The sequence below is a fragment of the Propithecus coquereli genome, unplaced genomic scaffold, assembly GCF_000956105.1.
Source record: "Propithecus coquereli isolate 6110/MARCELLA unplaced genomic scaffold, Pcoq_1.0 Scaffold223, whole genome shotgun sequence".
NCBI classification, from domain to species: domain Eukaryota; kingdom Metazoa; phylum Chordata; class Mammalia; order Primates; family Indriidae; genus Propithecus; species Propithecus coquereli.
This window is the reverse complement of record NW_012147523.1, coordinates 4363809-4379429: the sequence shown is the minus strand read 5'-3', so window position 1 is coordinate 4379429 and position 15621 is coordinate 4363809. Positions and strand designations below refer to the sequence as shown.

At 46.5% G+C, this 15621-nt stretch overlaps 1 protein-coding gene across 2 annotated transcripts in view; it reads left to right on the top strand.

Annotated features, from left to right (window-relative positions):
* Nucleotides 1-15621, top strand: part of EEF2K (eukaryotic elongation factor 2 kinase) — a 57722-nt gene that overhangs the window by 1056 nt on the left and 41045 nt on the right. For both annotated transcript variants that reach the window (XM_012645023.1, XM_012645022.1), the window contains exon 2: nt 10613-10934. In XM_012645023.1, coding sequence (XP_012500477.1) covers nt 10689-10934 — 246 coding nt within the window. In that variant the 5' untranslated portion in view covers nt 10613-10688. The remainder of the gene's footprint in view (nt 1-10612; nt 10935-15621) is intronic.

The following is a 15621-nucleotide window of genomic DNA, read 5'->3' as shown; positions in this document are numbered from 1 at the left end:
GCAGGAAACAGCAGAACTGGAGCCCTGAGTTCAAATTCTGGCTCAGTTACAGGCTCTGTGACTTTGGATAAATTGCTTAACCTCTCTGGCCCTCAGCTCCCTCATTAGTAAAATGGGTACCATATTAGCATTTACCTCTTAGTGTGGCTGGAAGGATTAGATGAGTAAATATATGTCAGGTGCTTAGAACAGTACCTGGCACACAGTGCGTGAAGGCCTGTGGCACTGGTGGCGGAGAGCCCTACACAGGCTGTAGAGTCTCGGGGAATTGAGTAACATAGTCTGCATCGTTCTGCTAACCAAGAAGCTGCAGACTGTTAACCGGTGAACTGAGAATGCTCCTAGAGGAAAGTGGTTAGTGTGGTAACCATGTCTACACTGGGATGAAAGCAACTTGAGCCTTAAATTGTTGCTGGATCAAATGCTTGCGGCCAGGGCTGATGGGCACAGCAAGAAGGCTTCAAATAAAGGAAGGAGTGAGTCATTAACATGCAGATAATGAAACAGAAGATGACAGTCCTCCAGCCTCCAAAGTCCTAGGGCTGTGGAACTCCCAAAGAAGCATTTTCAAATGGCTAGAGATCAGAGGGTGGATGGTGTTCCATTCTCCATCTGTGCAGCTTTCTAGATCTAGCAAGGACTAGCAAGCCACAGGAAGTGCCTGAAAAGCAGGTGGCTGAACTGCAGAACATGTCTCTAGGCCAGTGGTTCTCAAACTTCAGTGCATGTCAGTGTCTCTTGGAGTGCTTGTTTAAACTTGTGTTGCTGGGCCCACTTCCAGAGTTTTAGTAGATGTGGAGTGAGGCTTGAGAATTTGCATTTCTAACAAGCTCCCAGGTGAGGCTGCTGCTGCAGCCTGGGCCCACGCTTTTAAAACCACTGGTTGAGGAAGTGATAACTGCATTGAAAGCCCTGGATTCAGCCTGCGTCAGTTTCCAACCCAGCTTCCCTACTTTCTAGCCATGTGATTTTTGGCAAGTTACTTAACCTCTCTGTTCCTCAGTTTTCTCATCTGTAGAATGAAGTTAACAGTGCCTACCTCTAGGAGTTCAGAGGAGGCTTCCTGGAGGAAGTGACATCTTTTTGCCATTTTTTTTTTTTTCATTTTTTAAAGATGGGGTCTTGCTACCTTGCCCAGGCTGGGCTCAAACTGCTGGGCTCAAGTGATCCTCCTGCCTCAGCCTCCCAAGTAGCTGGGATTACAGGAGTGTACCACTGTACCCTGCTAAGGTGACATCTAAGCCGAGACCTGAGGGATAAGCAGACAAGTTGGCCAGGGCATGAGTAGGGAGGGCAGGCTGAGGCATGTGCTGGATGGAGGGCAGGGTGTGTTCAAAGCCCATGGACGAAGCAGTCTGTGTTCTCCAGGGAGCTCAGAGGAGTTACACAGCAAGTTCTTTGTAAGCAATAGTGAAATGCTATCAATCTGTTTTGGGCAGGATGGCAGTACAGGGGAGATCCACGAGTGTGGAAAATGGGCTGCTGAGATGGGCTGAAAGTGGTGTAAGTTATTTCTGCCCACATTTCATTGGCCTAAATGCAGTCATGTGGCCCCACCTAGATGCAGGAGATGCTGGGAAACGTAGTCCCTGGCCAGGCAGAGGAGCGTGAATTCCTGGTGGAAAGCCATCTGTCTGTGCTACAGTGGCTTTTTCTGGCCCCTGGCCACCTCTCTCATGTCTTCTCCGTTTAACTCGGCTCCACTCCACTCCACTGTGTTGGATGCATGAATTTTACAGATGAAGAAGCTGAGGCTCAGAGAGGTGAAGTCATTTGCCCAATATTGCTCAGCTGGTAGTGCCAGGACAAAGGCTTTGTTTGGCCAGATCCTGTCTTTGGTGCTTTTCAGGTCTTCTGTTATCCAGGCTTTCCTACTCAGGGTCTCAGCCGTGTCACTGGGCTAACTAACCCCCTGGTAACTACAACACAATAGTCCTTCTGCTTCTCCAGCCCCACCTGCGGTGCCCCATACATCAGCAGGAAATCGCCAGCGTTTCTCCAGTTCCTCGTTCGTTCATGCAACATGCACTTATGCATTTATGGTGTGTGCCAGACACTGTGCTCTGGGCTAGGAAGCTGGAGAAGAATAAGACAGGGTCCCTTTTGTTCAAGACGCTCACATGGTCTGGCCACTGAGAGGGCTATGTAAACACAGCTCTTGTGAGAAGTGAGACATGCTGTATCCCTGGTCGGACCTGCCAGGAGTACAGAGTGTACTAGGGACATGAGAAGGGTGCCCAGCAGATGACTAAACATTAAAAATCAAGCTGTTTTTCGCATTTTGCTAATTGAAGCTATAGTTACAATATTTTTTGCTTCATATTCTAAAATACATTTTTATCATTTCTAAAACAAAATAGCCTTTGCACGGTGATAATCTCATATGAACAAAGCATGGTGTATTACAATGATATTTTTACGAGCCTTTAGCAGAGCGGATGTTGACTTGTCTCTGGTTTCTGCAGCAGGTTGCTGTTTGCATCAGTAAGCAAGCTAATTTCTCTATCACTTTGTGTATTCATGGAGATTTGTTTTTAAAGAGGCGGAGGCGAGAGAGGGTTGGGGAGGACTCCTTGAGATTCCACCAAAATTGTTCTAGAGCTGGGTTTCTCAGCCTCAACATTATTGACATTTTGGTCAGATAATTTTTCATTGTAGAAGACTGTCCTGTGCATTATAGGATGTTTAGCAGTGTTTCTGGCCTCTACCCACTAGATGCTAGTTCCAACAACCAAAGATGTCTCCAGGCATTGCCAAGTGTCATGTGGGAGAGCAGATCACCCCAGGTTGAGAGCCACTGTTCAAGACTGTATTCATTTCCTATTGCTGCTGCAACAAATTATCGCAATTACTTAGTGGCTTAAAACAATACTTATATTATCTTGCAGTTCCTGGGAGTCAGAAGTTTTAAAATCAAGGTATTAGTAGGGCTGGGTTCCTTCTGGAGGCCTTAGGGGGAAAATCTGTTTCCTTGCCTTTTCCAGCTTCGAAAGGCTACTGGCATTCTTTAGCTCAAGACTCTTCCCTCCCGCTGGGCATGGTGTCTCACGCCTGTAATCCTAGCACTCTAGGAGGTGGAGGAGGAAGGATCACTTGAGGTCAGGAGTTGGAGACCAGCCTGAGCAAGAGTGAGACCCCATCTCTACTAAAAATAGAAAAAATTAGCTGGGCGTGACAGTGTACTCCCAGCGACTCGGGAGGCTGAAGCAGGAGGCTCACTTGAGCCAGGAGTTTGAGGTTGCTGTGAGCTATGATGATGCCACTGTACTCTAGCTGGGGTGACATAGCAAGACTCTGTCTTTGAAAGAAAAAAGTCCCTTCCCGACATCTTCAAAGCCAGCAGCTTCACGTCTTCAAGTCTTTCTCTTTGTCTAAGATCACATCTCTTCCTTTAACTCTCACCCTCCTCCCTCCTTTTTATAAGGACCCTTGTGATTACACTGGGCTCACAGGATGATCCAGGTCTGATTCTCCATTTCAAGATCCTTAACTCAATCACATTGCAAAGTCTGTTATGCCGTATCAGTTAACATATTCACATATTCCAGGGATTGCGATGCGGACACCTTTAGAGGGGCTGTTATACTGCCTGCCACATGTACTGGCCTCTGGGTATAAGGCAATGCTTATAGAGGGCTTGGGAGGAGGGAAGTGACTTAGTGGGGGTGGGGAGTAGGGGATGGTCAGGGCATATTAGCAGCTAGTGCTTTCGAGTACCAAGTCTATGCCAAGTGCCATGTGCCTGATCTCACTGAATCCTCAAAACGACCCCTGGGGGAGGTAGTGTTAGCTGCTCCCTGTCTTACGGAGGAGGTCAGAATCTGAGCTGCATCTTGAGGAGAGCAACGGAGTTTGCCAGCAAGTGGGAAAGGCGTCCCAGGCAGAGGGACCTGTGGGTACAAGGGCAGGAAGGGGCAGAGAACTTGGTCGTGCAGGGTGACCGATTCTTGGGCCTGGAAAGTTGGGGAGGTGAGATGGCAGGGATGGATATCTGTTAGTCAGTCCTTTCATTCTGACGTAAAGTATGCTATTTCTCTCAATAGTCTACGTAATTGCTTATTTATGAGCACCTACTGCATGCTGGGAGTACGTTAGTAAGACACTGATGTGAACTCTTAGCCTAATGCTTGGCTTACTCCTAATGCTGCATCCCCAGTAAATAAATAAAACACGGAGCGGAAAGGTGTTTGATTAGCACGCGTTGAGCATGTGCACGGTGTAGGCACTCACTGCCTGGGATGCAGACTGGAGGAAGGCACGGCCTGCTCCATGGAATCTAGTTTAGGAAAGTATCCCATCTCCTGGTGATGGAGCCGGGATTCAAACCCTGCGCCTTCGGCTGCAGAGCACAAGCTGTTAGCCACTATATTGGGCTTTGGTTTTGTTTCTTATTTGAAGGAAACTGAGGACTCAAGCTGGGGTTCAGGATATCCTGGGAGCAAGCCAGGTGCAGCCCAGAGCAGCCTAGCCTGTCACAGTTCCCCAAACTAAGGCAGCCCTTTTGGAGGTGGGTAGTCACTTCTCCTGGGCCTGGTGGCTCCTGTTATCATCAAACGAGAGAGTCCCCGTCAAGTGCTTAATGTGGCGTCTGGTGTGCTGTAAGCCCTTTACATGTATTTTTCTGTCTTATTTCAATAAAAATTATGCCTTTTCCATGTCTACAAGAGCAAAGGTCTCTTCTGTTATCACTCATTGGCAGCACACAGCCTTAGCTCCCCTTTTCTCTCATGGTGAGATGAATACACACTGAACCGTGAGAAACGCTTGGCTGCTTCTAGCTGGTGGAACAGGACAGAGAGTTCTTGGTGTGGTATCTAAAGGAACCAGCAGAAGATCTGCTGGTGGAGCGGGGGATGGGGAAGGGAAGTGGTTAGGGGAAGTAGAGCTGAAGTCTTATTTATCATACCAGGAAGTCAGAAGATAGGCCTAAAACAGATACATTAAGAAACAGTAGGGAAAGCATATTACTTGGAGATGTGGGGATATCTACCAGGTATAACACTGAGGATGGTTGGAAGTAGTTCCCTCTACGGGTTGGAAGTAGGGCTGTCCATGCACAGTTGCAGAGGTTGTTCTCCACAGTTGAGGAGTACCCAGACTATGTGGTCATTCACGGTGGTCCTAGTAAGAAAGGGATGTTATTTTTAACCATGCGCTTTAATAAAAGTATGTTAATACTATGTGTAAGTAATACACAGTAGCTCAAGTCCTGGCTGGGTTTTGGACCTGCAGGTGATGGGGACCCTATCTGTAACCAGCGAGTCTTCGCCACCCGCCAAAAGGCAAAGTTTACTGTATGGTGTAATTCTGAAGTCCAGGCCGGGGTGGGCAGTTTGGTTTCAGGCAGGTTTGGATTCTGGGTCTCAAATGATGTCACCGCTGTTAATTTTTCTATCTCTGGTTCTGCTTTCCACTACACGTCAGCTCTGTTCTGTGGTGGCCTCAGCCCCAGTCTCAGATTCACATCCAGCAGGAAAGGACGCACCACCTCTTCCAGCCGTTCCAGCCAAAGCCCCAAGCTTAGCTATGGGCTAGAAGGGCTTGACTCCAGTCACATGACCCCCTCTGAGCCAATCACTCTGGCAGGGCGCCCTAACGCTGTGATTGGTTTAGACCTGGATCACATGACATACCCCAACCACATGACCTGAGGGTCGGGGTGAGGCAGATCACCATTCAGAAGCAGGTGCATGACAGGAGGTGGCTGAGAAGTCACCCACATCCACTGTGGTTACAGTCGAGGCCCTGCGGGTTCTGCCGTGCAGGCCACATGCTAGTGTGTGTACTGGCCGGCTTGGGGTGGGCCACCTTGGCTCTGGGGTCCCGGCTCCCTGCAGTGGGAGTGAGGAGATTTTACCTCTTTCTGTAGCAGGAAGGCTGCTCTTGCGGGTGAGGGTGACCCCCGAGGAGGACCAGCAGCTACTGTGGCTTGTCCAGCAGACCCTGGCCTGAGCATTGCAAGCATAGTTTGCTGCCACCTTCTCCCACGGTGACTGCCACGGCAGCCCTCTACAGGAAGACTCAGTGAGAGCAGAGGTTCCCGTGGACAGAGCCTAAAATAGTTTGTTCCCTGAGGACTCCTGAAGCAGCTTGGCTGTGCTGCTAGCCAGACGACCAGGTCACCTGCCTGGATGGGACCTAAGCAAGCCTCAACCCCCTTTATTTATGATAATAAAAATGACATGCAAATTGACCCAAGGGGTTGACCAAAAAAATTATTATTATAGTTGTTGAGTTAATGGGGTGGGTAGAATTAGGCATCCCGGTTTATAAGTGAGAAAGCTGAAGCTCGAGAGGTGAAGTCACACAGCTAGTTAGTGGCAGAGCTGGGGCTTGAACTCGGATGTTTCTGACTCAGGACTTCACTCTGCTGCCTTTCCATAGAAATAGGGACCGGGAGGGGAAGATGCGGATCCCCGAGCGAGGACAGAGGAAATCTTCTAGAGAATTTTGATGTCTTGGGGTCCTGCTCCAGGTCCTAGGCTCCCTGCTCACAGAGCAGGCTCCTTGGGACTGAGGAAGCCCAGGTTAGATAGATTCCTGTGAGGCTGGGTGCCTTTGCTGGTGTCCTGGCATTGACGAGGGTTCCTTGCTTGTCTGGGGGAATCCACCATCCGCCAGGTGCCCAGTCTTCACGTGCAAATGTGGGAGCGTCTGCCAAGTTAAGTTAGGACTCTGGGTTGAGACCCAGGCATCAGCTTGTCATAAAGGATGTGACATTCTTTCTTGTCTCTTTTCTTGTCCTTTTCCTTTTCTCTTTCTTTTCTCTTTTCTTTTTCTTTTCTCTTTCTCTTTCTTTTCTCTTTTTTCCTCTTTTCTGATGGGGTCTTGCTCTGTCACCCAGGCTGGAATGCAGTGACATGATCATAGCAGACTGTAACCTGGAACTCCTAGGCTCAAGTGATCCTCCTGCCTCAGCCTCCTCAGTAGCTAGGACTACAGATCTACACTACCATGCCTGGCTAATCTTTCTGTTTTTGAGAGACAGGGTCTTGCTCTGTTGCTCATGCTGGTCTTAAATCCTGTCCTCAAGTAGTCCTCTTGCCACAGCCTCCCAAAGTGCTAGGATTACAGGTATGAGCCACTGCACCCAGCCTAGGATGTGACTTTTTATGATACAGGAGAGAAGGGGCTACTAGATCAGATAGGATTAGCAAGGAGTAAGGAAAAAAGAAAATTGCAGTAGATTTTACAAATTTATGGAGATTGTGAGTCCAGATTGTGACTATTATGCTGCCCCATGATGTAAGAGACCTAGGCTGTCTTTGTGTCATGGCTCAGCCTACCTCAGCACATGACTACACCTTGTGGTCTAACATAGCTGCTTGAGTTCCAGCAATCACACCTGCATTCCAGCTAGCAGGAAGGACGGTAAAAAGAAGAGCACACTCCCTACCTTTAAAAACCTCCCCTAAAGTTGTACACAGCCCTTCTCCTTACATCTCATTGGCCAGAACCTGGTCACATGGTCACACCTAGCTGGAAAGAAGTCTGGGAAATGTAGACCTTATTCTGAGTGACCATGTGCTTAGCCAAAAACCAATGGTTCTGTTATGAAGGAAGAAAGAGTGAACAGCTGTTGGTGCTGCCACAGCTGCCTTAAGAGCAAATTTATGATAACTCGAAAGCCGTAAAACAGAACGCAGTTGCTCAGTTCTGGAATGCGTATCAAGTACCTGCTGTTTATAAGGCACTGGGCCAGGCAAGGTCACAGCTGCTTGTCTGCAGCTACTTTCATTTCCCAGGGATGAGGAGAGCATCAGGTCTGTGGTGGGGCATGGCCGAGGGCTGCAGTTCTGGTTCTAATTCCCCTGTGAACTAACTGTGGAACCCCATTTAGGCCACTTTGCCACTCAGCTCCCCACACTGTAAAATGGGGGAGTTGGTGAGATGAAAATTTGGCAGGGTCACCAGCAGCAGAACCAGGATTTGCACCCCAGCTCCCGAATCTGAGCTCTTAGCCACTGAGCTACACTGGCTGGAGATCTGTAGGCTGATACTGTGGTTCTGTCCCCTCTGCTGGCAACATCCCAGCCCCCAGAGCCTTCTCACTTGGCTGGACTTGCTGGCAGCTCAAGCTCACGCTGTTCTGGTCAGCAGGGATTCTGGCCAAGGGCTGATCAAAGTGGCTGAGAGTGGGGAGAGGAGGGCCTGGGGCCCGGGGAAGATTTTGGTAACAAGCAGGATCCGGTGGCTCTGGCATTGGATCTAGGCCTGTGACTGTGTCTTACCCAGAGGGTAAGAAACAAACTTGGCAGTTGACACTGATTTTCAAACTCTCAGTGGAGAAATCAACGTGTGGGTGGTGAGTTAAGGAAAAGAATAAACAGAAAGAAAAACAAAAGATGTAAGTAGAATAGAAAATAGCAAGACTGCATTGTACAAAGTATAAGGCTAAGTACAGTTGCCCTGAAATTTTAATTTCCATTTTCTACATGTATACTGGGCTAGGATATAAGTATATTTCCTGCTTGCTTAGCTGTCAAGAAAGTGCCAAAGCCTCAGATCTAAACGATGGCCCACTCAGTAGACAGAGCTGTCGAGAATCATTGAAATTATTGGCTTGTGCTAAAAATATTTTAAAATTAATTTATTTGATATTGAAAGCAATCCAGCTTTGTAAAAAGTTTAAACAGTATAGAAGTGTACAAAATTTTTAGCCAGTTCCCCCTACCCCTAGCGCCCACCTCCTGGCTCCGCGACTGCCCATTCTAAGTGCTGTGCAGGTCCCATGGACCCTTCAGGAAAGTTTCAGTGCAGTACAGATGTCCTCTTTTTCCTCTAACCCAAATAAGGTCACCATAATATACCTGCTCTTCTGCAGCTTTTAAAATTCAGCGGTTTTTCCTGACTTTTTTTTCTTTAACTCTGGACTCTGGCTGTATTGAGATGTGGTTCACGTGGCTTACAGTTCACCCATTTTAAGTGTACAATTCAATGGCTTTTAGTATAACCACAGTCATGCAACCAACACCACATTCCATTTTAGAACATTTTCATCAACTCAAAAGAAACCCCGTACGTATGAGCAATCATCCCTGTTCCCCTCAACCACCTCCACCCTGACTCCAGCCCCAGGCAACCATAAATCTGCTTTCTGTTTCAATAGATTTGCCTTCTCTGTATATTTCACATAAATGGAATCATGCAATATGTGTAGTCTTTTGTGACTGTCTTCTTTCACATGACATAATGGTTTTAAGTTTCATCCATGTTGGAGCACGTTATCATTATTTCATTTTGTTAGTTGCCAGATAACATTCCATTATATGAATATATCACATTTTGTTTATCTGTTCACCGGTTGGTGGACAATTGGGTTGTTTTCTCTTTTGGTTATTATGAATAATGCTATGAATATTTGTGTACGAGTCTTTTTTTTTTTTCGAGACAGGGTCTCACTCTGTCGCCTGGGCTAGAGTGCCGTGGCGTCAGCCTAGCTCACAGCAACCTCAAACTCATGGGCTCAAGTGATCCTCCTGCCTCAGCCTCCCGAGTAGCTGGGACTACAGTCATGTGCCACCATGGCCGGCTAATTTTTTCTGCATATTCTTAGTTGTCCAGATAATTTCTTTCTTTTTTTTAGTAGAGACGGGGGTCTGGCTCTTGCTCAGGCTGGTCTTGAACTCCTGAGCTCAAACGATCCTCCTGCCTCAGCCTCCCAGAGTGCTAGGATTACAGGCGTGAGCCACCGCACCTGGCTGCAGCTTCCCCTTTCTAACGGTCAAACAGTATTTCAGGGTGTGGAAAGAAATACTGTAATTTTTAACAAACCTCTATTGATGGACATTGGGCTGCTTTTTGCTGTGACTGATCATGCTGCAGAGAACATTCCTGGGACACTCATTCATTCCGGGGAGTGTTTCGAGCGCCTTCTCAGTGCCAGGCACTCTTTGAGACATGGGGCGTATGGACAATAACAAAGTAAACAGAATGACTTCAGCCTGGGAGGATCACTGTGAAGAAATGAAAAGGGTGATGTGCTGGGAGTGACTGGATATGCGTTTGGGGGGTTCTTTGACTTGGGGATTCAGGAAAGATTTCTCTAAAGAGGTGACCTTTGAGCTGGGCTCTAAATTATGAGAGAGGACCCACTGTAGGAAGGCCGTTTCAGGCAAAAAGAAGAGCAAGTACAAAGGCCCTGAGGTAGCGATGAATTCGATGTGTTCGCAGAACAGCAAGAAACCCAGTGTGCCTGGAGAGAGGCCAGGACCGCAGGAGGAGTGGGCAGGAGGCCAGATGAGCGCAGCTCTCATTGCTTTAATAAGGCGTTTGGATTTTATTATAAATATTGAAGGGAAGCTGCTGGGGGTGTAAGCAAAGGAGAGACTTGATCTGATTTATTTTCTAGAAAGAGCACTCTGGCTGCTTAAGAAGCCGTTCTTTTCCCTACCTTGTTCCGCCACTTCCAAGCGCTGATTTCTTAGAAGTGGAATTACTGGGTCAACGGGTTTGGATCTTTAAAACGTTCCTGGATGCTACCAACTGCCTCCCCCAAAGTTAGCTCTAGGTTCTACTGCGTGTGCCGGCTCTTGCATTCGAGGCGAGGTGCCCAGTGAGCTCTCGCCCTCGGGGCAGCAGCACCCACTCTCTGGCTCTTGTTCCCTTGCAGGACCTTCGCCACTGCGTTTGCCCAGTAACTCTGGCTGCACCGCGTGCCCCTTGGGTAAAACGGGCACCCCAGGAACATGGCAGACGAAGACCTCATCTTCCGCCTGGAAGGCGTTGATGGCGGCCGGTCCTCCCAGGCTGGCCACGATGGTGATTCTGATGTGGACAGCGATGATGAGGAAGGTTATTTCATCTGCCCCATCACTGACGACCCCAGGTCAAACCAGAATGTCAATTCCAAGGTTAATAACTACTACAGCAACCTAACGAAAAGTGAGAGGTATGGCTCCAGCGGGTCCCTGGCAAGCTCCTTCCATGTCAAGGTGAGTGAACCACCTGTTCTACCTGCCACAGGGATGGTGGGTTGGATTCTTCCCTGTGTTTCCAAAACCTAGCCAGTGCTCTGAATTCTAGATCTGCGAATATACTTGTTAAGGTGGGAGGATTTTGTTGGTTTGAAACAAGTGTCATTACCTTGGAGCAGTGTTTTTCAGATAGCTTCTGGGGTGTGAAAATCTTTTAGTGAGTCTTACCCAACTTTTTTTTTTTTTTTAAGAAATGAAACAGAACAGAATAAAATAGAAAATATTGGAGAACATTACATATTGTAAAGATCTTCTTTCTTTTTTTTTCTCCAAGAGACAGGGTCTCACTCTGTCACTTAGGCTGGAGTACAGTGGCACGATTGTAGCTCACTGCAACCTCAAACTCCTGGGCTTAAGCGATCCTCCGGTCTCAGCTTCCCCAGTAGCTGGGACCACAGGTGTGCACCACCCCACCTGGCTAATTTATTTATTTATTTTTTTAGAGACAGAGTCTCTATGTTGTCCAGGCTGGTCTCAAACTTCTGGCCTCAGGCCTCCCAAGTGGCTGGGGTTACAGGCGTGGGCTACCGCACCTGGCTTAGGATCTTATTTCTTGAACACAGGTATGTACACATTCACATACATGACCTTGGTGAATATATCACTTGCTTATGGTCAGTGCCCCAATATATTATTTTAAAGTAATGGAACAGAACAGAATAGAATAGATATTGGAGAGCACTGCAAAGTCTGAAGATCTTATTGTTGAATCATATGTACACACTTGTTCACACACACAAATTTGGTAACTGTATTGATTGTTGATCAGCCTCTCATGGTGTACACATTGTTAATTTTTTTTAAAAAAAATTACTTAACAACACACTTTTATTGAAAACTGTTTGGTAGGTGCCAGCCTGGGTATTTGATGACATGTGAGAAATAAATGCAAATTTAATTCATATCATGTATCTGTCACTGGGCTATGCATTGAGTACAGAGAGGGAAGCAACAATTGTTTCCAGACATAAGTCTTCCCATTTCTCCAGCAGAGACATCAAAGTAAAGAAAAACAGTATAATAAGCTATTATGTTGATACAAATATGTTTTAGGAGCGCTGAAAAAATCTCATTTTACATTTACAGCCATCCTATGTGGTTACAATGGTGAAGGATAGACTAATTCTTGTTAATCATTATTTTTGACACAATACCTAGTGTTGTGTGTTGCACAGTGTAGATGCTTAGTGAATGTTACTTCTCTTTTTGCTCCCACATTCAAGCACATGACCCTAACAATTTGTCATTGACTGTGGGAATTAATGGTTTTTAAAACCTTTCCATGGATTAACTACCTTTTGCCAAATTTGTTTATGGGTAAAAACTCACTGGAAGGTTTCTACCTCTCGTGTCTTCTACATCTGTCCAATTTGGGGTTAAGTATTTTGATATCGCCCCTGCCTGTGTGTAGGTCAGTACAGCAACGTGGTGTAAAATGTGGTTCTTCAGGTTGATTGTGGTCACAAAGCCACAGTTAGGATTGGACCTCCTTCTCCGGACTGAGGGAAAGGGTACTTACTGTGTTGGGGATGTGTGTTCATACCGTGGCAAAGCTGGTAGGTATTAAGGAGAGGGGGAAAGGCAAACATTTTATTGGGTTTTGTATAATAACTAGTAAGGAAAAAATAAAAAATGCAGTACTGTTATCCTTATTTAATCCTCATAAATGGTAAATATCTGTCCTGTAAGCTAAATGCCTATTACCACTTTTAGATTTGAAATTAAAACTTATTGTTCTGTAATTTCTGAATTAATTTGTTTTTAGAAAACAATTTTCGTTCTTGGAGACAGTTGAGTCATTTTTTCCTTTCAGGGCCAGAGTTTTAGCTGAAGTTGCTCTGGGGCAGGCAGCTCCAGAAATAGCCCCGCGGGTCTCCTCTGGGGTTGGGCGCCCCTGACGAGGCAGGTTTCCACTTTCCACGTTTCCTGTGCCGCAGCAGCTGTGCAACGCACACCGGGGCCAGCGAGGGCAGCTGGACTGCCCGCTGAGAAGGGTCTGTTTATAGACCATGGTCCTCACAGAATGCTGTGTTTGCTTAAAACAAAGATGACAGTTCCATGTGATTTGACTTTAAAACAGTATATGTATATGGGGGGGAAGAGAGCGCGCGTGTGTGTGAGTGTAAAAAATCCATGAAAAGCCCTTGGCACAGTGCTGGCCCATAATAAAGACAAAAATGTTAGCAATTTTTTATATGTCACTGAGTAAAAAGGCAAGTTCAAATTTTATATGATTTTTTTTTGTTTTGTTTTGAGACAGGGTCTTGCTCTCTCACCCTGGCTAGAGTGCAGTGGCGTGGTCATAACTCACTGCAGCCTCAAACTTGTGGGCTCAAGTGATCCTCCTGCCTCAGCCTCCCTAGTAGCTGGGACTGCAGGTGCGCACCACCACGCCCAGCTAATTTTCTATTTTTTGTAGAGAAGGGCAGGGTCTCGCTCTTGCTCAGGCTGGTCTCAAACTCCTGAGCTCAGAACGATCCGCCCGCCTTGGCCTCCCAGAGTACTAGGATTACAGGCGTGAGCCACCGCGCCCGGCCCAGAAATTTTATTTTTTAAAAATCGATTTCCTCGGCTGGGTGTGGTAGCTCACGCCTGTAATCCTAGCACTCTGCGAGGCCGAGGTGGGAGAATTGCTTGAGCTCAGGAGGTTGAGACCAGTTTGAGCAAGAGCAAGACCCCGTCTCTACTAAAAGTAGAAAAATTAGCCAGCCATCATGGTTGCATGCCTATAGTCCCAGCTACTTGAGAGGCTGAGGCAGAAGGATTGTTTGAGCCCAGGAGTTGGAGATTGCAGTCAGCTGTGATGATGGCACTGCACTCTAGCGGGGGTGACAGAGCAAGACTCTGTCTCAAAAAAAAAAGAATTGTTTTCCTGGTCTGAGATCTTGATAATCATTCCACATCAATACATACAGATCACCTCTTTTTTTTTTTTTTTTTAAAGCGTTCATTAAATTGTATTTCATCACGTGACATATTTTATTTATCTTAAGAAGGGACATTGAGGTTTTTTTTCTAGTACAAATAGTGCTGTATTAAATATCTTCATATATAGGTATATATATCTCTACATATATTCTAAGTAAACTTATAAAATACACATTTTATAATCCCAGCTACTTGGGAGGCTGAAGTGGGAGGATCACTTGAGCCCAGGAGTTTGAGATCTGCCTGGGCAACAAAGTAAAACCTGACTCAAAAAAAACCCCCTCAAAACCCTGTATTTTGTAATATGTAAATAATATATGTACAAGGTAAAATGAATTCAAACCATGTAAGTGGTATACATTGAGAAGCAGGCTTTCCACCTCTGAGCCCTGTTTCCCTGGGTGATGTCCTTCCAGAATGTTCCTTGCATATACAAGCATGTATATGCATGTGACCCCCCCCACACACACCTTTTCTTTTTCACAGAAATGTCGCAAACCTGTTCTGCACCTTCGTGGCCAACTTCCGTATTGGCCCACTGCGCTGCCCTGAGCTAGAACTTCCGTAACATTTGCTGTGGCCCAGGTGTGTCTACACGCTTTCGTCTTATCTACTCATTTACTGTGTGCAGCAAGCCTGTGATGATTGGCATTTTGCCAGGTAGTAAACCTGAGGCTCAGAGGCCTTAAGTCACTTGACCTGATCAATGGCAGGGCCATGTTTGAACACAGGTGATCTTGTTCCAGAGGGGATGCTCTTAATCACTGCAGTGTGTCTTCTCACTTATTTTGTCATTTTGTGTTTTATCTTTAATGGCTTAATATCATTTCATTGTTGGAAGTGCCATAGTAAATTTAGCTAGTCCCTCATTGAAGGGCATGTAGGTTGTTTCCAGTCTTGTCCTGACACAGATAGTGCTTCCTGGTACATGTGTCTTTGTACCCATGAAGGGGTGTGCCTGCCCGAGGACTCCCCAGAGGTGGACTGGCTGGGGCAAAATGTTTGTGTGTTTAAACTTGGCTGGGTGTTGCAGTTGCTCTTCAAAGAGGTTACACCAACGCACGTGCCCCCACGATGTATGGGCACAGCTGCTTCCCGCACCCTTGTTGGCCCACTTTGGTGATTACACTCATGCTTGTAACCCTCCGAGGGCGGCTCTAACAGTTTGGTCAAAGAACAGTGATCGCCCCAGAATGAGCCCAAGGAGCCAGTGTCTGATGACTCACTGGGGAGACAGGCATCTCTGTCGCCCAAGCCCCAGGAGGCCTCACCCTGTCAGCCTTGGGTCTCTGCCCATGCTTGTGACCACAAGAAGTTCTGGCACACTCAGAGGAGGTTAGTATTTTTTGTGCTCTAGGAATATGGGATCAGAAAGTGAAGCTTAGGCAGCCTGGGTCCAAAAAGCTTTGGACTTCTAACAACATAAGAGCATGCTGGGCAGATGAAGAAAAAGGAATAATGCTGGCATTAGGCAAGAAGCCACCTAGTGACCTGGTGTCTGGAATACATGAGGCTAAGAAGGTTTGAGCCCAGCTATAGGGAACCCTCTTTCTAAAGGAATGTGTATGTGCTAAAGTCCTTTGTGGAAATGTGCTAGAGTATTTATTAACAAGGGTCTCCTTTTATTTATTTCAAAAAAATTTCAAGCAGATATATTAAAATATAATTTCCATACCATACAGTTTATCTACTGAAAATGTACAATCCAATAGCTTTT